Below are 19,025 nucleotides of genomic sequence, written 5' to 3'. Positions count from 1 at the left end.
CGGGCTCAAGCGCTAAACACCACCCTCGGTGGGGATCTTCCAGTTATCTACACAGACGCCCCCAAACATCGAGGGCAGCAATACGCCATCATCGTGGCTGCCTCCAGAACCAATCTCCTGGCGTGTACCTCGCTTAGGACGCAAGAAATGACGGCGGCAGAAGAGGCAGCCATCACCTTGGCTCTCGCTCAACCAGGGGTTCGGAGGGTAGTCGTCGATTCCCAGGAAGTCTACTAGAATTATCAGTAGGGTTGGGTGTCCTGACCTGCACTGCGCGTGCTAAAAAACCACTCCCCAAACGATTTTATTCAGCTCATCTGGACACCCCCTCACGCTTCAATGGAGGGCAACAAATACGCCCACCCAACAAGCCTGCGCTTTTACCTCCCGTGCTATGGAGCTGTACGAGGACAGTCACCCGCTTGTCACGTTCAGAGAGATAACCCAGCATTATGCCTTCTGAGGCAGTTCGTACCTTCGCCTTACCCTGACCTTTCCAGAGAACAACAAACTACCCTACGGCTCATACAATCCGGGCTCCTTCCCACAGCCTACGCGTCTTCACTTAATGTATCCGAATCGCTACGACGCTGAATGTAAATTTTCCTCAGAAGTAGGAACACTCCGCCCCGTAATCGGGGTGTGCGACTTTAGCCCCGAGCAGCCTCATCCCTTTCCGTCAACTACCCAACAAGAGCAATGGGAGCTGCTGCTGTCCAGGCCCTCTCTACCTACCCAGCTTCAGCGATTGGACAGAACACAGGCCGCGCGGACTGCATATGGGCCCCACAGAAGAAGGAATCACTCCCCAGGGTTGCACTCTGGGCCGTTCAGAAATCTGAACAGAAGTATTTCTTTCTCCTCCTCCTTCTCTGCCGCTAATCTCGTCGCCTCCGTCCGCGGCGCAGAGACGGAGAAAACAGATCGTCTAACACCGGGTTGGAGCTTACTTTAATTTTATAAAAAAAGTTTCCACTTTTGTGCTACACCAATACAACTCAACCAAACACCGTTCATGCTTCATGCATTGATTTAACCTTAACTGGAATATCTCTTTGTAGTAATAAATGGTGTGGTTAAGTTCATTTCACTTCTCTCTGGTTTTGCTATTTGTAGAGCGGTGTGAGTGAATTTAAGGGACGTCGCATGGGTAATCGTTATGGGTGCTGTTTACAGCTTTGCTTTCCAACCACATTCACGGGGTGGATTGGCGCAATTTTTTTTCTGGGTGTCTTCTCCCCCCCGCCTTCCCTCCCACCCCCGGTAAGCAGACTGTTAATTCACGCGCCATTAAAAGAAAAGACGGATGCGTTCGATTTGTGTTCTGTGTTCTACGACGTGCACATGGTTGGGCATTGTTTTTGTATGTAGATATAATCCAGCAAAGAGTTTCTACAGTGCGGTCATTGTGTTGCAACAGTTTTTTATGGCTGCATTTTGTTGGTGTGAACATGATTTCTCGGAAGTGTATGCAGGTTAATGGGCGGGTCAACGCTTTCTTTCAGAGTTTGCGTTAACTCGACCGAAAGGCAGGGCTTGAAGCATACGTGTGCGTGCTTTCTTTTAACATATAGATTCCCAATTATTGTGTCTCTGAACTGAAACGAATTTTTTTAATGTCTAAAGAACATTCCTGTCTCGAGGTGAGCCCAAGAAATAAGTATACATTGAGTGGAACTTTCAAGTTCTTTTCTTCTCCCGCCGCGGTGTGCACAAAAAAAAAAATCTGTGTAGGGACTAGAACTTTCGAAGTTCTTCTTTCGTAATCAAGTATTGTGTACCTAAATGTGTATTCATAGCTGTAACTTTTGCGCAACTTTAGACGGAGACTGATACAAAAAGGGACTCGAAGACCTGTACCTATCACCGTGTAAAGTTGCGCAAAAGTTACAGCCATGAATTCAGAATACCAACTAGCCCGCCTAACCGTGTTATTGTAAATGTGTATGTAGCACGTTTTTTCCCTATTGTACAATGTTGTATGCCTAAATTTGCATATGTCATATTTTTGCTTAGTCCAATGCTGTGTACATAAAATGTATGTGCAATATATTGGTGTAGTACATGTGTTTTCATGACTTCGAATCAAAGACGTCCCCATATGAATTTTGAATAAATGCATAGCAAAAATAATGTTTGTGTAACACTCCAATTATTATCGCCACAAAGACAACAATTTGACACCAGAAAACGTACTATTACCTACATGTTTTCTTCGTTCAATTATTAAACACGTTACTGCACACATAACAAATGACGGGCGGCGGCCATTTCGAGTCATCGGCGCCGCTCGTCCAACTTTCGCGCTTGGTGCCATTGCCGAGCGGCCCATGAGGCAGCGACCGGCGGCAGACGCGGAAGGCGGCACGGCCTGGCTGCCGCGGGATAAATGACGTCAGCAGCGTCCGCGACGTCAGCAAACGCCCTTTCCCCCCTCGCCACTCGTTGCCATGGCGATTAATGCAACGTTTCTCAGAGGCCACGTACTACTAGGGGAGGATTTGGCGCTGCTGGCGCGAATTACGTGGGACCACGGTGGATGCGAGAGAGGCCGCCCCGTGGCGCCGCTATCTTCGGGTCATAGGCACGCTCGTAGACGAGCAAGTTCGGGCGACCCCGCGGGGTGAAAGCGAAAGACGGCGACAGTGCGTCATGCTGACCAGGGCGCGACAACAATGGAGACGCCGGTAATCCCACCAGTCGAGCAGACGTTCCGGGAATCCGGTGGCGCCGTTTGCTTTCTCAATGGGGGATTATCCTTGAGGCATGCGGTGGGCCAGATGATCCGTCTCCCATGCGCGCCGTGACGAATTAGCGGCGGTTGCAGCGCAGTGTCGGCAGTGCTACGTCGCTAGACAGAGCGGCGGGTTCTCACGCGCAGCCCGGGCGCCCGGCTGCTAATCTCATAAGTGGACCTTACACCTTCTAGGCTTTTTAAAGTTAGAAAACTAACTACATACATGAAACTTGCATTCAGCATAATTAACTGATTAGGCAAGAAGTCCAGAAGATTTTTACGTCAGTGTGATCAGAAGTGTCTATTCTGTGTGAGGCAGCTATTAGATTATTGCATTAGATTATTGCTATAGGCTCCGGACAGCGAAGTTTGCCGCGCGAGCGCAGCGCCAGCCGCGACAGACACGCGCAACTCTGGGGCGGTCCCGCCGCGCCGACCGCCTTCAGCGCCAGTGAACGCAACTTTGCAAAAAACGTTTGTTATAACGTTATTTGCGCGTATATGTGCTACACAGTGCAACATATTCGTGCAAAATGTGATATAGTCGCGGGAAGCCTCCAAATAAAACGGGGCACTGATAAAATTCTGTTGCCTCGTTGCCGAGCCGTAGGCTAGCACAACTGGGAAGCATGTGTTCAAGGCTTTGCATTCTCCCACGGATTCTTCTTCTCTGTTTTTTTTTCTCGCAGGTACCGAGCATGGTTACTGAATCTTGAAAGGCCCACATTAAGCGAGTGGATTACATACTGCCGGGGTGTACGATCAGCTTGTTAGTAGGCTGGTTAGCAGATGGTCTATACACATAAGTGCGCTCTAAATTTGGCAACAAAGAGGGCCCCCAAGCACAGTTATAGCATTGCAGTTTTATCACCCAGCGGTTCTACTCTGCTTCATCTAATATTTTACGTGCTTATACCGCCGAATTAAATACATATAACCACATATGGGGCGCGGACACTTATAGGCGTTAATGTTCCCAAATGTTTCGCGAGCTTTTCGATAGCATAAAATCACCGCCTCTTCGTGCAAAAGAAACAATGAAATGGTTGTCTAAGCCACTGAAAAGGAAAGAAAAATAGAGCTAAGACGTGCCGAAATAAAAGTTGGAACAGTATGTACACAGGAAAAAAAAATTCACGTTCGGGGAGGAGGAGGAGGAGGAGGACAAGCTTTATTTATCCCATCCGTTGTGATTGCAGTCACTCTGGACCAGTGAGGGGTGTACTCGGGCAACTAAAATTTTTCTCCCGTGACTTTTGTGGTAAAGGTGTTGACAAAAAAAAAACGCTACTATTCCTATTCCTTCCTAACGGAGGTCTCCTGCTGAACCCGTTGGCGTGGAGAGAAAATTAAAAATACCCGAACATGAATATTCCGTAATTTATTCCGATACACCTATTAGATGTTCTGCTTACACCTCCCCCATCCCATCCCTGCCCAAAGGAATTTCTTGTGATAGCCTTCTCGTGAAGAGTTTCTTTTTTGTGGGCGTGCTTACATGTATGCAACTAGCGTACTGGGCTACAACTGGAAGCCCAGAAGTTTCTCGGCGGAGCGGGCACTTATTAACGTCCGCAGTTTCGCTATACCCCAACAAACGCGAATTTCATACTGTTACGTGTATGGAGCATCACATTCGGTTCAAAGACCTATATGTAACTCCCATATTTCTGCAGTCGCATGCAAGTGCACTCACATGGATGGAATACCCCGCGCGGAAACACCGCGCAACGTCTGATATATTTGCAGACAAAGCCTCCTCTTTTGTGAATTGAACAATATCAATTACGTTTTCTTTTGAAGCGAAACATGCTGATCTTGAGAAAGGTTTGCCCCGCAGGCAGGCTGTACAAGCGTTTCTCTTCTGGGCATCACTCCTATGCGGCCTTTATATGCCTTCCTATACGCGAGTTCAGCCGAATAAATCCTTCTCCCTTCACATGCACTATGTGGCAGTATTACTGCACAATCTTTTACTTCGTTTTAAGCCCAAAAGGGGTGACTAATATGCTAAATCCGCTCTGCAAAAAGAAGAGCGCCCCCGAGCCAGCAGCGTACCGGCTTGCGGGGACCGACCCAGTGTTGCGCATATCTGCCGAAGGGGGCGCTGGGTGTCGCGGGCTCCGTGTCGCCCTCTGGGCGCTGTCTGGAGCCTATTAGATTATTACAGCAAATCTTCTAGGCAAAAAGAAAGAACAAGAAAAGTTTCACCTTCCTTTCGCAATCAGGAATAGTTTCATGTCGAAAAGGATACTTCTGTGTCTCTTTCTGAATGCCTGAAGAAAATAAAGCAGTGATCTAATAGCTTCCTTACGCGGAATAGACCTTCATGATCACACTGACATAAAAATCTTGAGTTCTTGCCTAATTAGTTAATTAATCTTGGGGAGACTTTGTGAAGGTAATTAGTCTTCTAATTAAAGAAGTATAGAAGATATTTTTAAACTGATTTAAGTCTTGTTATTAGGTTATTTACCTACAGTAATTCTCCTAATTTGACTAAATTTGGTCCTAAATAACAAAAATCGTTTTACTTGCCACATCCCCCCCTTAATGCCTCTCTTTACAGATAGAATTCATGGCAGCACCTTTCTGTGGCTGTTGTGGCTCTCACAATCAGTTGTGCAGTTTCATCATAAGAGAACAAATGGGGCTGCCCCCAGCCCCTCAGCAGATCCATGCCTTGGCCTTTACTTGCTTTGCTTGTGCTCTGCTCCCAACAGCGTCCTCAAAGGCTGCTCTGTTGTTGTTTCCAGTGACATGAACTACAACGGCTACTACTACAACAGCAATGACTCGTACGACCACAAGGTGGCCCACGGGTTCAACTACCACCAGGGTCCGGTGAGTAGGCGGAGTCACCCCGCGCACGAATGGCCGTGTTGCGGGCACGTTCATCCCCCAAGAAAACGACTGCCGGAACTGCAACAGTGGAAGTGAATTGCATTCACGATTGCCCTGGACAAGCTCTGCTTTAGACCTGCGAGCACTCTTGCACCACCGTCACTGTTACAATGGCCAAAAAAATCTCTCCTCCACAGATCTCAACAAACGGTCCCCTGCCATGGGTGCTGTCACAGTTGGCAGGTGCTTTTGTCATAAGTGCAACTCCCGTGCAAGACTCGCTTGTCAGTAGGGAGCGAAACAGAGGTCGAGTGTGCTGTTCTTAACTCTTTTGTCTCGTTCCGTGCGCTGTTTTCTACCATAAATTCAAATCGACTTGCATGAGTCTCGCACCCTACTTAAAGGAGCCATGAAGACAAAACACAAGTTTGGTGCATTCAAAAGATTGCCTCGTTAGAATCAAATTGACGCCGCTTTTAATGTAAACTTCACTCGAATAAGCGATATAATTAGTAAAAAGGGAATGGCCATGCGACCTACTAGCTCATTTCCTGCAACAGAACCTATGATGTCATACCAGCCAGCTCTACGATTGGCGGAAGCCAGCAAAAGCAAACGCAAATTAGGCAGAGCTTATCAGCTTACCGAACAAGCTATTTGCGCTTAAATTTAGCGCACATTCTTTTTATATCAGTAAGAATGGTGGGACAAACAGTGCAAGTTAGGAAAGCACACGTAAACATAGAAGTGCCGATGCGCACTGCTGTTGGTACTGCACGCACTATGCTTGGTTTAGCTGCACGGCACTGTGGGGCGTTGGGGTTGTCTCAGATGACACTGGCCGACTGACGCAAGCAGGGTGTCTTACGTGCCCATATATGTCGAGCGAGCAGTATGTTTCATGAAACGATTATTTTCTCCCAGAACAAAAACAAGCCAGGTTTAAATACAGTCAAAAACAATCACAAGGCAGAAAACGGCTTGCAACAGTATGGTGGCGTCATCTAGGTTCACTAACGGTAGAAAAGGCTTCGGAATTGGCTGCACAGCGGTTGGTTCCTGTGATGTCATTGCGGGCCACGAAAACACACGATTTAGCGGGAAAATCAAAATTTTAACCTAAATTGATTAATTTCTCAGTGGATAAAGCATCGTTTGTATCCGGACAAGCACTGGGTGCACTATAAAACATGAAATCTTTTGAATAAAACAAACTTGTATCATTCTCTTTATGGCTTCTTTAAGATGCACTAGTAGGCATCCAAAAGTTTCCATAAAAATGTGGACTCAGTGTCCCCCTGTCGATTTGATATCCATTTAAGGTCCTTGTTTCAAGCCAGCCAAGCAGGTATGCGCTCCGTCTGCAGGCGGGCATATGCGTCAAACATCCGGGAATGCACGTCCTGTGCCCGTCCGACTTCGGATGTTGGCGAGTCGCTAAGAGCGTTTTGGGGGTGGGGCCTCTCTGCAGGAATGGCTGTGGCCGATGGGCTTCTACCTGCGAGCGCGTCTGCACTTTGCTGCGAAGATGCCCGACAGCCGGACGGCCGTGGCGGGGGCCATCGGGGAGGGCAAGGCGGTGCTGGCGCGCATGTACCAGCTGCTGCGCTCGACGCCGTGGCGGGGCCTGCCCGAGCTGACCAACCGCAACGGGGAGCCCTGCCCCGACTCGTGCCCCATCCAGGCCTGGAGCCACGCCTGCCTGCTCGAGCTGCTGCACGACCTGCGCAACGTCCTCCAACAGCACGGGCCCCCGCAGCCCCCACCTCATGGTGCAGCCACTCCCGACAAGGGGCGCGAGGCTGCCCCCAAGAAGGAGGCGCCTCCCCCCAAAAAGGAGCCACCTTCCCCCAAAGAGGCATCTTCCCCCAAAGAGGCATCTTCCCCCAAAGGGGCACCTTCCCCCAAAGAGGCATCTTCCCCGAAAGAGGCACCTTCCCCGAAAGGGGCATCTTCCCCCAAGGAGCAGGAGGCTCCGAAAAAGGGGCAGGCTCCGAAAAAGGAGCAGGCTCCCAAAAAGGAGGCTCCGAAAAAGGCGGCTCCACAGCAGCAAAAGCAGAAGCCTGTTTAGTGGCCAATGGTGACACTGCTTCCCCCACCCGCTCGCTTCCCTTTGGGCGTTTCGATAAAGTAATAGTAAAATTGGGCCCTGTGGGGGAACAGCACTCTGTGCTCTGCCATGTCTGCTCCAATACTCTTTGCCCGAATGCTGCGACGGGGCTGTTCGTTCTAACCAGTGCAATACTAATGTTCACCCTGGCTGGTGCTGTGGGGAAAATTCCGCTTTGTGTGGGCACCTTGGTTGGCTCAGGGGGCCTGCAGCCACAACATTTCCCTCCTTACCTCGGCGTATACTTGTGTTGGCATCTGTAATTTTGGCGGAGTGCATACATGCCCCACGGAGGGATTATCCAGGGTGCAACAATGAGCCTGCCTGGCAACTGAGCTGGGCTAGGTGGCTTTTGGCTCGGGCTTCACGTACTTAGCACTGACGGTGGGCTGAAGGCTAACAGAGCTGGTGAGCTTAGTGCCTGTGTTGCTGCACGGCTTCGCTCACCAGTTCCATTGGTGCTGGGATCCTCTGCTCGTGTGAAACAAGTTGTTGCGGACTGCAGTCTAAGGTGGCCTTTCGCGGTTGACGTTTCTTGATGCTGTGCCAAGTGTTTTGGTTGTGCCATATATCTTGATTCTGCTTGTCTTTGCGTGCTGCCCAGCCCTGGGGTCGGCGTGCAGGCTCTGCACGAGAACCTGCCCTCCAGGGCTTCACATCTGGTCATGCCAACACCAGTGTCTTTGCAAGCTTAAGCTATGCAGTACAAACATACCTACTGACTACTGCTGTTAGTACATTTGGGTAGGCGAGTTTCTACGTCGGCCTTAAACTACTGTGGGGGAACGTGAATTTGTTTGCTAGGCTGCTCCAGGCAATCCTCGTGTTCTTGTTCTGAACCAGTTCGGTGCACATTTGGCATTTCTGCGTGGCTTCGAAGTCCTGAAAGAAAGAACCAGACAATAGCATGGAGAGAGTGCGGGGGCTGCAGCAGAGCCCAGCATAGAGTTCCTTGGTGTTACCTACCGAGGCAAGAATCTGTCGCTACTATCTACTTAATTTTGGAAAATGACTGTGTGCCGTTATGTGATTCATGAGTAGTGTGTAGTTTCTTGAAGTTACGCAAGCCAAGTTCCGATAAATTCTGCTTTGCGAAAAGAAACCCTTTATGCAGTCTGCTTTTAAGGTACACAATAAATGACTCATTTTTAGAAGAGGGAGTAGTGGGCACAGATTTGCTGCCATGTGCTGTGGTCACTCAAGCATGGTGGCCGCTCTTGCGCTGCCCTTGGGAGCCTGTTTGAATTTTCTCTATATTTTAGGGAGGCCTGTTGCAAATATAGGTACCATATAAGTGTTCCAAGTTCCTGGCTCGCTGGCAAGCGGGCACGTTTGTGAGAACAATAACCCCTCGTATTTACACTTCTTGGTGAAAAGAGGGGGGAAAAAAAGGCACATTTGTCCTATATGTCACCTGACACAGCAGGCGGTTATTGTACGTTTAGAAATGGTGAATGTGCCTGATGGGCTGTTGTCGTGATTTTACTGAGAATGTGATGAAAATAAATCATTTAGACTGCCTCTGGCCCTTTGGAGTTGATGACGGTAAAGGGCCACTTTGGGTCTGCTGTTCAGCAGTGCCAGACAAGCCTTTCTTTGCTCTTCCTCCTTGAATAATGCGTTCCTCCCTCCCTATCCATCTGGTGCCTTCTCTTGGAGAGTGGCTCCACTGTGGATTCTTTGAGTTTTGTTTGCTTTCAGCTAGAGGGCACTGCTTCACTGCTTCATGGCTTGTAACAGCCGCGTGCTTTGTTTTGACACAGACGGCGAGAAGCACGGCTCTGTTGTTGCCACAGGCAATGTACAGTAAGGATCTCAAGCTTTTAGCCAAAGTTAACAATTTTTTAGCAAGAAGGACGCTTATGTGCATGTAGTTGTAATTTCTTTACACCGAGGGCATTCAGATCTTTTAAAGCAAATGTGTGTTGAATGGATGCTCATGGGTAGAAAGTAGTTTCGGGTACACGTAAACGTGTAGTATGTGGTGCCTTGCACATTCCTCATCCTACAGGTATGTAACATGACGTGACAGTATTGTGAGCAGCTCGTTTTGCTGGGCAACACAAGGGGAATAGACCCCCCACCCCCGCGGTGGCTCAGTGGCTAAGGCGGTGGGCTGCTGAGCACGAGGTCGCGAGTTGGATTCCCGGCCGCGGTGGCCGCTTTTCTGATGGAAGCGAAAAGCAAAAACGCCCGTGTGTGCGAGATTTCGGCGCACATTAAAGATCCCCAGGTGGTAAAAATTAATCCGTAGCCCTCCACTACGGTGCGCCTCATTGCACTGCGTTGCGTCGGCGCATTAAACCCTACAATCAATCAATCAACAAGGGGAATTTAGATGACTTACTGAGATGTTCATTTTCAAAGTATCCAATATGCATAGTTTCGGTCAGTACTGTTTTAAGAGTGACCACAATGTAACAGGGACTCTCACATAGCTCGAGCCAGTCCTAGAGGGGTTGAGAAGAGAGCACGCAATGTTGCTTCATTTGAAGCAGCTGGACAATCTTGTCTGACAGGAAGCAGAGGTGCTTTGATTTTCAGTCTTGGGCGCGCCGCAGATAGTCTGTGGGTAATCCAAGGACTTTTTTCACCACGTGTGAAAATTTATCACGGGTGAGTGTCAGATTGGCTGGGACTGATAACAATAAATGAAGGAAGCTCACACTAACGCACAAGACTTGAAGGTAGCGAAGCTGTACGCAACCTTCACGACAATCACGATGGTTTAAGTCCACGATTGCAGCCGATTTGCTTCCTCTTCGCTGCCACAGTGACCTTTACTCCATCATTGTTCCTGCCTTCATCTTTTTTGGAAGTCATAATCATTGGACATCACCTTGGAGGGGCGCACGCTATGACGTGTCTTTCTCGCTCCGAGCAAGTGTTGCCACGATTACAACGAATGCTGTTTTTTTTTTTTTTTTTGCCAATTTCTCTAAGTGGGTATTCTTGGCTTGACAAACATGCGTCGGGGACGCTGGGCATCCGTCGCGAGGCACGCACACACGAGCGCTCAGCGTTTTCTTGGTTTTGTTAACTGTCGGGCAGTTGCCGCGAGGCCTGCGCTCACATTCTTGGTATTTTTAACTGTGGACACGAAAAATTATGATTTGCTAAACAGCTTCGCTGTTGAAAAGAGGCAGTAATGCTGTTGCTGAGTAATTTGCGGTGAAAGGGGAAGTACTTCTTGCTTCCTTTACCACAGTATGATGTCACAGTGGCTGCTGCCGAAGATGGGCGATCAGATAGGTGCTGTTCCTGCTGGGACGGTCGGTCAGCTGGAATGGCTGTGGTTTGGTGCTCTTCTAGACAAAGTGGCCAGGTTTATCACGTAACGGGAACAGCACAGACGGACAAATAGGGCAGGGAGAGATACGTTAGATGGGTGCTGACAAATTGTGCCCTGCAGCCTTGCTTACCGTCATTCCCCCCAGATGGCGCTACCATTCTTAGCCACGGAAATTTTTCCACCATTGCTTTGTTTTTGACCGTATTTGCACCTGGCCTGTTGTTGTTACAGTAGAAAGTAATCGTTTTGTGAAACATAGGGCATGCTCGAGAAACGGGGTCACGTAAGTCATTGTCGTTTACACCAATCAGCCAGTGTCCTGTAAGACAACTCCAAAGCGGCTAGAAGGAGCAGAGTGCTAAGGCTCGGCTGGTGTTGAAACAAAGCTCAAGTAAAGAAGCGTGTCGGATCAAAGGCAAACAACAGGACTGCAGAAGTGGCTAGGAAATGCCAAGAAAAGCCTTTTCCACTTTAAATTAAGTCCGAGTAGTTGCACATGTGCGACGTTTTTGCAAACATCATGATAATACTCGACATTTCGTGTCAAGCTGGTTTCTGTTTGTGAATACAGCAACATCACTATTTAGCAGTTGCGTGCACAGATAAGTGAAAAGGTGGGTCAATCTTAAAATTCCTATTACCATGCAGACAAAATACAAGTTTGTTTTATTTGAAAGATTTCGTGTTTTATAGTGCCCCCAGCACTTGTCCGGAAGCAAATGATGCTGTATTCACTGAGAAATTAATCAATTTAGGTTGCAATTTTGGTTCTCCCACCAAATCGTGTGTTTTCGTGACGTCTGCCATGAAGTCACAAGGACTGGCATTCAAACAAACTTCCAGTGTGTCGTTAGGCTCTGCAGCCTTGCTTACCATCATTCCCCCCAGATGGCGCTACCATTCTTAGCCACGGAACGTTTTCCATCGTTGCTTTGTTTTTGGCCGTATTTGCACCTGGCTTGTTGTTGTTTCAGTAGAAAGTAATCGTTTTGTGAAACATGGGGTATGCTTGAGAAACGGGGTCACGTAAGACATTGTCGCTTACACCAATTGGCGTCCTGTAAGACAACTCCAAAGCGGCGGACTGCTGTGCAGCTAAAACAAGCATAGTGTGCCCAGTGCCAGCAGCAGTGCGCATCGGCACTTATATGTTTATGTGCATTTTCGCAACTTTCATTGTTTATTCCACCGTTCATACTGTATGCATTACATTTAAGCACAAATAGCTCATTTGGCAAGCTTATAAGCTCTGCCTAATTTGAGTTTGCTTTTGCTGGCCTCGGCCAATCACACAGCAGCGCATATTACATCATAGGTTCTGTTGCAGGAAATGAGCTAGTGGGTTGCATGGCCACTCCGTTTTTTCCTAATTATGTAGCTTATTTGAGTGAAGTTTATGTTTAAAGTTGTTTCAGTATGATTCTATCGAAGCAATCTTTCGAATGAATGAACTTGTGTTTTGTTTGTCATGGCCCCTTTAAGCAGGTGTTAACACAGTGACCAGATTGTCCTACGTGCATCTTGCTACAAGCAGCCAGGGGCATGTGACACGCAGTGCCTACGCGCGTACTTGACAGAGGGGTTAACTTTCAAAAGGCGAGCTGGCAAAGGAAATAAGAGCAGGATGCACAAGGGAAACTCCAGCCATAGAAAAATAAAGGCAGTGCCTCAAATAGGTTTGTTTCCGACATTTCATGAAATGTTACACCGGGCGATTGTATCCAAGAGCTGGTCATAGCATATGCGCATCGACTCTATCTAAATTAGGGTCTCAGCTTTTCTCTCTCTCTCTCTCTCTCTCTCGCACACACTCACAAAAAGCATTTAAAGTAGCCTTGTGGGGTGAACACTCTATATGCTACACTTAATTTCCTCAGAAAAAAAAAAAGGCGCTTAAGCTTTATTACACTGGTTAGTGCCAAATATTATGGTAAATGCTAGGAACTTCCCATGAATGTGAAGGCGAAAGCCTACCTAGTTAGGCATTCTGTTGAACTTTCCGTTGAACCTTTCAGCCATGCCAGTCATTTGACCAGGCCTGGGACAGCACCTTATAAAGCTCGCCATTGCCAGGATCCACCTGCTCTCCCCCTCCTCCAGCACTGCTGTTTCCCTTGCCCGATGTGTGCTCCCCAGCTAGCACCCGCAGCATTGCTTTTCTGTACCTCACAACACGCCCCTGAAACGAGAGGCTCAAAGCCTTAAAACTTGCCAATACTGGATCTACAACCGAATAGAATATTGAGTACCGAATTAAAGTGGATATTAAAAAGAAAACGGAACAAATATTTGAACTTACCTGTTGCTAACTGCCAATGCATGACATACTGCACGATTTTTTTGCACACAATGGAGCAAGAAATAGTTTTCCCCGTCATACCTTCATGCACCTGGGTGCAAAAAAATTTATCTGGACAGCACAGGAGATCTTGTTTTTACACAATCCGGTGCATATGACATGACAGTGGGAGCACTTGTACACTTTCTACTACTGAATGCATTATTCTTCAAGATTACTGCCACAAATTGAAGCAAGGAATGATAATTAATGCTCCATCTTCAGTTGGAGGTGCACGACAGTCAAGACAAATCTCGCCTCTCATTCGGATCTAGGCACGGAGGCATGACAGAGGCCTTGCCTTTTCGAATAAAAGATTTAAAAACAACAAACAGTATTGAAAGTTTTATTGCTAAAAACTATAGGCTTCTGGCATCAGCAGTGACACCTCGGAAGCCCATCTGCGAAGGCGACTTCCCCCCGTGACTCAAGACGGCAGAGGTGGCGTCGGGGCCCATTGGCCGCTTGGTGCGGTTTGCAGAAGGCCCGTCATGAGGTCTCTTGCCACGGGGACAGCCGCACTCGTGGACCGCTTCCAGGCGTCTCTGCCCACTGCCTAGAAGTACTTCAGGAGGTCTGGCTCAATGCCCTGCGGGAAAAGAGGGCATTGATCATCATCACCTTTCATAATCACTATTTGTCAACATAACATTTGGGCTGGATGGTGATATGCAGAATGAAGTCCTTTTTCAGAACGCCCCACCTTTGTGCTTTGGCAAATGTACAATACAGCTCAGTGCCTCGTCGTCGTCATCAGCCTATGTACGCCCACTGCAGGGCAAAGGCCTCTTCCATAGATCTCCAATTATCCCGGTCCTGTGCTAACTGCGACCAATTTATCCCTGCAAACTTCTTGACTTCATCTGCCCATCTAACCTTCTGCCATGCTTGCCTTCTCTAGGGATCCACTCTGTTACCCTTAATGACCAACGATCATCTTACCTTCGCATTACATGCCCTGCCCATTTCTTCTGAATTCCTACTAATATGTCCTTAACACGCGTTTGTTCCCTAACCCACTCCACTCTCTTCTTGTCCCTCAACGTTACACCTATCATCTTCCATTCTATTGCTCTCCGAGTCGTCCTCAATTTAAGTTGAACCCTCTCAGTGAGCTTCCAAGTACCTCAAGTACGAGTGCCTTGTACTGAGCTTCAAGTGAAACAAAGTTGCGCCCATTCAATTTATCTACCCCATCAAGAAGGGTTCTGCACTTTTTAAACCGTAAACGAAAGGCTGCCACCCTACTGGGGAACAAGGAAGCAACACGGATCCAGACTCACCGAGGGGTCGGTGGTGGGGGCATAGCGGTGCACGGGCTGCCCGTTCTTGTCCACCAGGAACTTGGTGAAGTTCCACTTGATGGCACTGCAACAGAGGGCCAGATAGAAACAACGAGTAAAGGGAAAGAAAAAAATGGAAGGTAAAACGTCCTGAGAGATGTACAGGGCAGAGGAATTGGACATCAGAAAAGAAAATTTCAACGAAAATTCCAAGGGCAGTGCTTCACTTTTGGAGGCTAGAGCAGGTTGTTTGAGAACTAAGAGGTTTGTGGGGAAATATACACAAAATGATGGGGTATGAGTAGTTTGCGGAAAAGAAAGGGAAAATATGCAGCACATAGTGTTAGAATGCGAGGGCATCCATCCAAATCTACATGAGGGAAGTATTCGGCTTCCAGAAGCCCTTGGATTTAATAGTCGAACAGAGGGAGTCAATTTCAAGGCTGTCGAGACGACTAAAAGAAGACGAATGCTGGTGGCCGAAAAGCAGGGAGGGGAGTAATGCCTAGGACAACTACCACCTGCAACAAAAGAAAAACCCGCCCGCATCTTCCCACGGGGGTGGACTCGAGTAAATGCGTCGCAGAGTGGTGGGGGTATCGCGTGAATGTTGCGTAATTGGGTATGGTTTGGGTATGCTTAATTGTTAGTTCGTCTTTATTATTCTTGTTCGACGGACTCATTCGAAGCCCTAAAGATACTACAAAGTCCCACATCCACCAATCCCATTGCCAACAAAATCCTGCATCAGATCTCCATCCTAAAATCTAGCGGCATCCATCTTCGCATCGACTGGTCGCCTGGACACGAGGAGTCTTCACCGGGGAACCAGGCAGCTCACTCGGCTGCACGGGAGTGCATAACCTCCAGTCCTCCGCTGCTACCCGACTTGGCTCCTCCGCCTCCTGACTCATTACCGCCAGCCATACAGATTCTACGGTACAAAAAAGACAAAAAAGACCGCCTCAAGACCCTCACTCCAACCGGCTTTTTATCTGCTCTACCCCCGCTCCCAAGATCAGCCGAAATTTTTATGAACAAATATTTTGCAAATGCTAGCTTAACCCCAGAGACATTCCGTAAATGGTACACCCCATCCCTGCCGCCTCGATGTCCCTTCTGCGCCTCCCTCACACCCGCCAATCTCCAGCACCTAATTTGGCACTGTCCAAAATTTACGCGTTACAGAAACTTCAAGCCTCCTCCAAATGCCTCCTCCTCATACATCGACCCTCGAACACTGGAACCCTCCACACTGACTTTAATTGCGCACTACTCTCTAGAAAGCGGTCTAGCGCGAGCAGTTTAGAGCCGTGAGCCTGCTCTCCTCACCCCACGTGGCCTCTTCCGCCTTAAGGAGCCAACCAGCTTCAACTTGAACGGTTTATTTTCAAGATGTCCCAAGCCTCGAATATCCCACCCTCTACTCCCACTTCCCCCACTTGACCTAGCGTCTTCCTAATGTAATAAAGGCTATCTCCTCCTCCCCCTTATTATTCTTATTTATTGAATGAAGGAGAAGCGAAGGCAAGGAGTGTAAAGTTAAAGTCTGTCTTTATTGCTTGGTGCCGTCAAGCAAAGCGTCAAGTCAAGCGAAAGCCAAGCAGACGCCCTTGACTGAATTCCGAACGCGTGCTCCGCCGCTTATATACACACCGCCCGCATTCGAGGGAGAGGAGTACGGGGGAGAGACGCGCATGCGCACACTTCCATACACAAGCGCACGAACTTTCCACGCACCCACCACGCCGTTATCACGTGTACACGCCCTGCCGCCATTACTGTTGAGCGCGACGCAGCGCATGGGTAGCTACGACGCATGCATGCACAGACGCGCTCCCCCCGCACTGCCGCAGCTGTTGTTAAGAGCGACGGAGCGCACGGGGTACACGCGCTCCTCCCGCACCGCTGCACCTGTTGTTGAGAGCGAGGAGGGTACGGGGGAGAGACGCGCACCTGCGCCTCGACGCGACGCGCATGCGCAGTGAGCGTGTGGACGGCGCCGACGCCGAAGCGCGACATCGTGCGACTAAGAAATTTTGTGACTATCCTCGACCAGCACTAGCATTAAACAAACAGTATAAAACATAGATACTGTAGTGGGGTTTATTCAAAGAGCCAAGGAACCAAGAGGATCAAGCAACGGAGGCTGAAGAAGAGGGGGAAGCCAGAACTGAACTCGATTGCGCTGGGCATGCTGCACGCTTGATGCGCGAGGATTGTGGGGATTGTCCTGGTTCAGCTTGGATTTCGGCCTGAGCTTGAATCTCGTGACCTGGACCTCTCTTCTTCGTTACAAATATTAGTTTTTTCCTTGGTAAGATGACACGTCATCACCTTGTTTAAAAGAGGATACTACTAGCAATCAATCAAGGTGAGGTATGCGCTGGGCCAGCCAGCAGGGCGCTACTCACTCGACCAAGAAGCCCGACTGCTTGAGCTTGAGATACTTCCACAGCGGGTGTGCCCCGTCGCCATTGACGTCCACCTTGCTGAACATGTCGAACTGCACGTTGAACTTCTTCACAAACTCCTTTATGTCTGCCTCCGTGCCGGGCTCCTGCGTTTAAACACAGCCACCCGGTAAGGGACAACCACCCCCTGCTTTGAGAGTCGGATGAAGTCACTGGCAGGGCAGCCTAGGCCCAAAGTGTGAAGGCCAACAATGGCGGTGAGGACGAGGACGCACCTGACCCCCGAACTGGTTGCAGGGAAAAGCGAGAATGCGAAGACCTTTCGACTCGGCGTACTTCTCGTGAAGCTCGACGAGCTGCGTGTAGTTCTTGTTGGTCTTGCCTCACTTGGACGCAACGTTGACAATGAGCACCACATGACCCCTGCAGGATGGGAAGGTCAAAGCTAGATTAACGTTGCAGTGCACCGGTTTGATACCTGCCCTTTCTACAAATGAAAAAAGCGTTTGCGTTGGTAAGTAACAAACGATTAATTCACGTCCAGCTTACGTCGTGATTGGGCATGTTTGGATTGTCTTTACAAAATTTCATTTCCTAGATTTGTTTCTGCAACGTTTATCTTTGGAACATAAAATACGAGCAAAGCCAATCGCTTACTTAAGTTGCCTATTCGTTCGCAGTGCGCTCATAGGGGGCCCAACTGAGTGCGCTCTTTCAGCATGTGCTTAGCCTCATGAAACACCTGTTGGCACATTGGCTCCGTCACACGGCGCTGACGCACAGAAAAGTCACCGCCTGCGCTTTGGGCGCCTGTACCTATTGTCGGCATACAGAGTTTGAAGCCGAAGTCAGAAACATTTGCAGGGTAAACATTTTGCAGCACGTAATGCGCGAAGAAACTGTGCTGATAAACGCCACTTAAGAACTGATAACACACGAACGCGCGTGTGAACTACGAGAAGCTAGGCCCAGCTTTGAAGCGACCTAGGCAAGGACCCACTTGTATTTGTCCAAAGAGACCTCGTTGCCGTCGATGTCGACGGCGGTGAAGTCGTAGATAGAAGTCGCGTCCTTCCAGTCTTCATTTGCCGCGGCCTGTGCATGGTAGAAATGTTCGAGTTAATGCAGCCGCATATACAAGTGCCGACCGAACAGGATGTCTTCGCGCTGTTAGTGCCCTTACCATTATCTTGCGGACCGCTGATACGCCAATTCCGGGTCTGGAAAAGAGGTTAAAAATAATTATCGAGCGGTATCAGAGTTGTTTGCCAAGCAACAGAAGCGATACAAGTAAGAGCTTGGAAGGGGAGGAGCGGGGTCGATGCAAGGGGCGCACGTCGATTTTCGACCACGACAAAGTATCTACCGTTCCGGCTGGCCGCTTCAGCGCATTCGGGACGTTAACTTTCGCGGGCGCGCAGGACCGTGCAAGACGAGAAGCGCTCATGCGCGGTTAGCGACTAAAAGAAGTCAGGGGACATTAAGCCATTAAGCGGCTGCGCCGTTTCGGGGTCCGACTGACCTTGATGTGCAGATGATTCGGGAAAAAACGGCGGAACACATAGCGGAAATCATGGCGCCTGTGCAACAAAGCAATTTATCAACGAGACCGCTTTCCCTGCTTCTACGCTTCTAGTCGTCTAGAAAAAATGACCTCACAAAAATTAACAATGGTGTCCTCACAGGCGAGTTTAAGCAGCTCAAGGCACGGTGGGCGTTGCCGTTCCTTCCGAGGATGCCGCAGCACTTCTACCAGATTTACCACACAACGAACTACGCGGGAAGAAGTCCAGGTAACCGCGACCGTGGCGACATCAGTGAATGATAACGAAAGTTCAGAGGAGAGGGCGCTGCGGTTCTCCCGCGGGCGGGCTTTTTCAGGCGAGCTCCCGCGGTGCTGATACCTGCGTTGTGCTACATTTCTCGCGCAATTGCCCCGGCGAAATTTTTCTTTGATGTGTGAAAGCATATGCGCTAGCACATATCCTGCAATTTCGCTCGAAATGA

At 48.9% G+C, this 19,025-nt stretch overlaps 1 protein-coding gene and 1 pseudogene across 5 annotated transcripts in view; one reads left to right on the top strand and one right to left on the bottom strand.

The window, feature by feature from the left end:
• Positions 1-9,217, top strand: part of LOC144162901 (glycogen debranching enzyme) — a 74,084-nt gene extending 64,867 nt beyond the window's left edge. For both annotated transcript variants that reach the window (XM_077693623.1, XM_077693622.1), the window contains 2 exons: positions 5,494-5,581; positions 7,053-9,217. In XM_077693623.1, coding sequence (XP_077549749.1) covers positions 5,494-5,581; positions 7,053-7,652 — 688 coding nt within the window. In that variant the 3' untranslated portion in view covers positions 7,653-9,217. The remainder of the gene's footprint in view (positions 1-5,493; positions 5,582-7,052) is intronic.
• Positions 9,218-13,651: 4,434 nt separating this feature from the next.
• Positions 13,652-18,827, bottom strand: LOC144162905 (phospholipid hydroperoxide glutathione peroxidase-like; annotated as a pseudogene). Of its 3 annotated transcripts, none has more exons than XR_013320794.1 (7): positions 18,702-18,827; positions 18,202-18,238; positions 18,019-18,113; positions 17,294-17,441; positions 17,019-17,164; positions 14,605-14,689; positions 13,652-13,910 (listed from the first exon to the last, which is right to left on the bottom strand). The product of XR_013320794.1 is annotated as a phospholipid hydroperoxide glutathione peroxidase-like, transcript variant X2 (transcript). The 3 variants fall into 3 exon arrangements; XR_013320793.1 differs by lacking the exon at positions 18,702-18,827 and adding an exon at positions 18,541-18,650; XR_013320795.1 differs by lacking the exon at positions 18,702-18,827 and adding an exon at positions 18,385-18,403.
• Positions 18,828-19,025: the final 198 nt, after the last annotated feature.

This window comes from Haemaphysalis longicornis, unplaced genomic scaffold (genome assembly GCF_048455015.1).
Source record: "Haemaphysalis longicornis isolate Haplotype H1 unplaced genomic scaffold, Haemaphysalis longicornis Haplotype H1 scaffold_12, whole genome shotgun sequence".
NCBI classification, from domain to species: Eukaryota; Metazoa; Arthropoda; class Arachnida; order Ixodida; family Ixodidae; genus Haemaphysalis; species Haemaphysalis longicornis.
The sequence above is the reverse complement of the archived record's forward strand: the minus strand, read 5'-3'. Positions and strand labels throughout refer to the sequence as shown.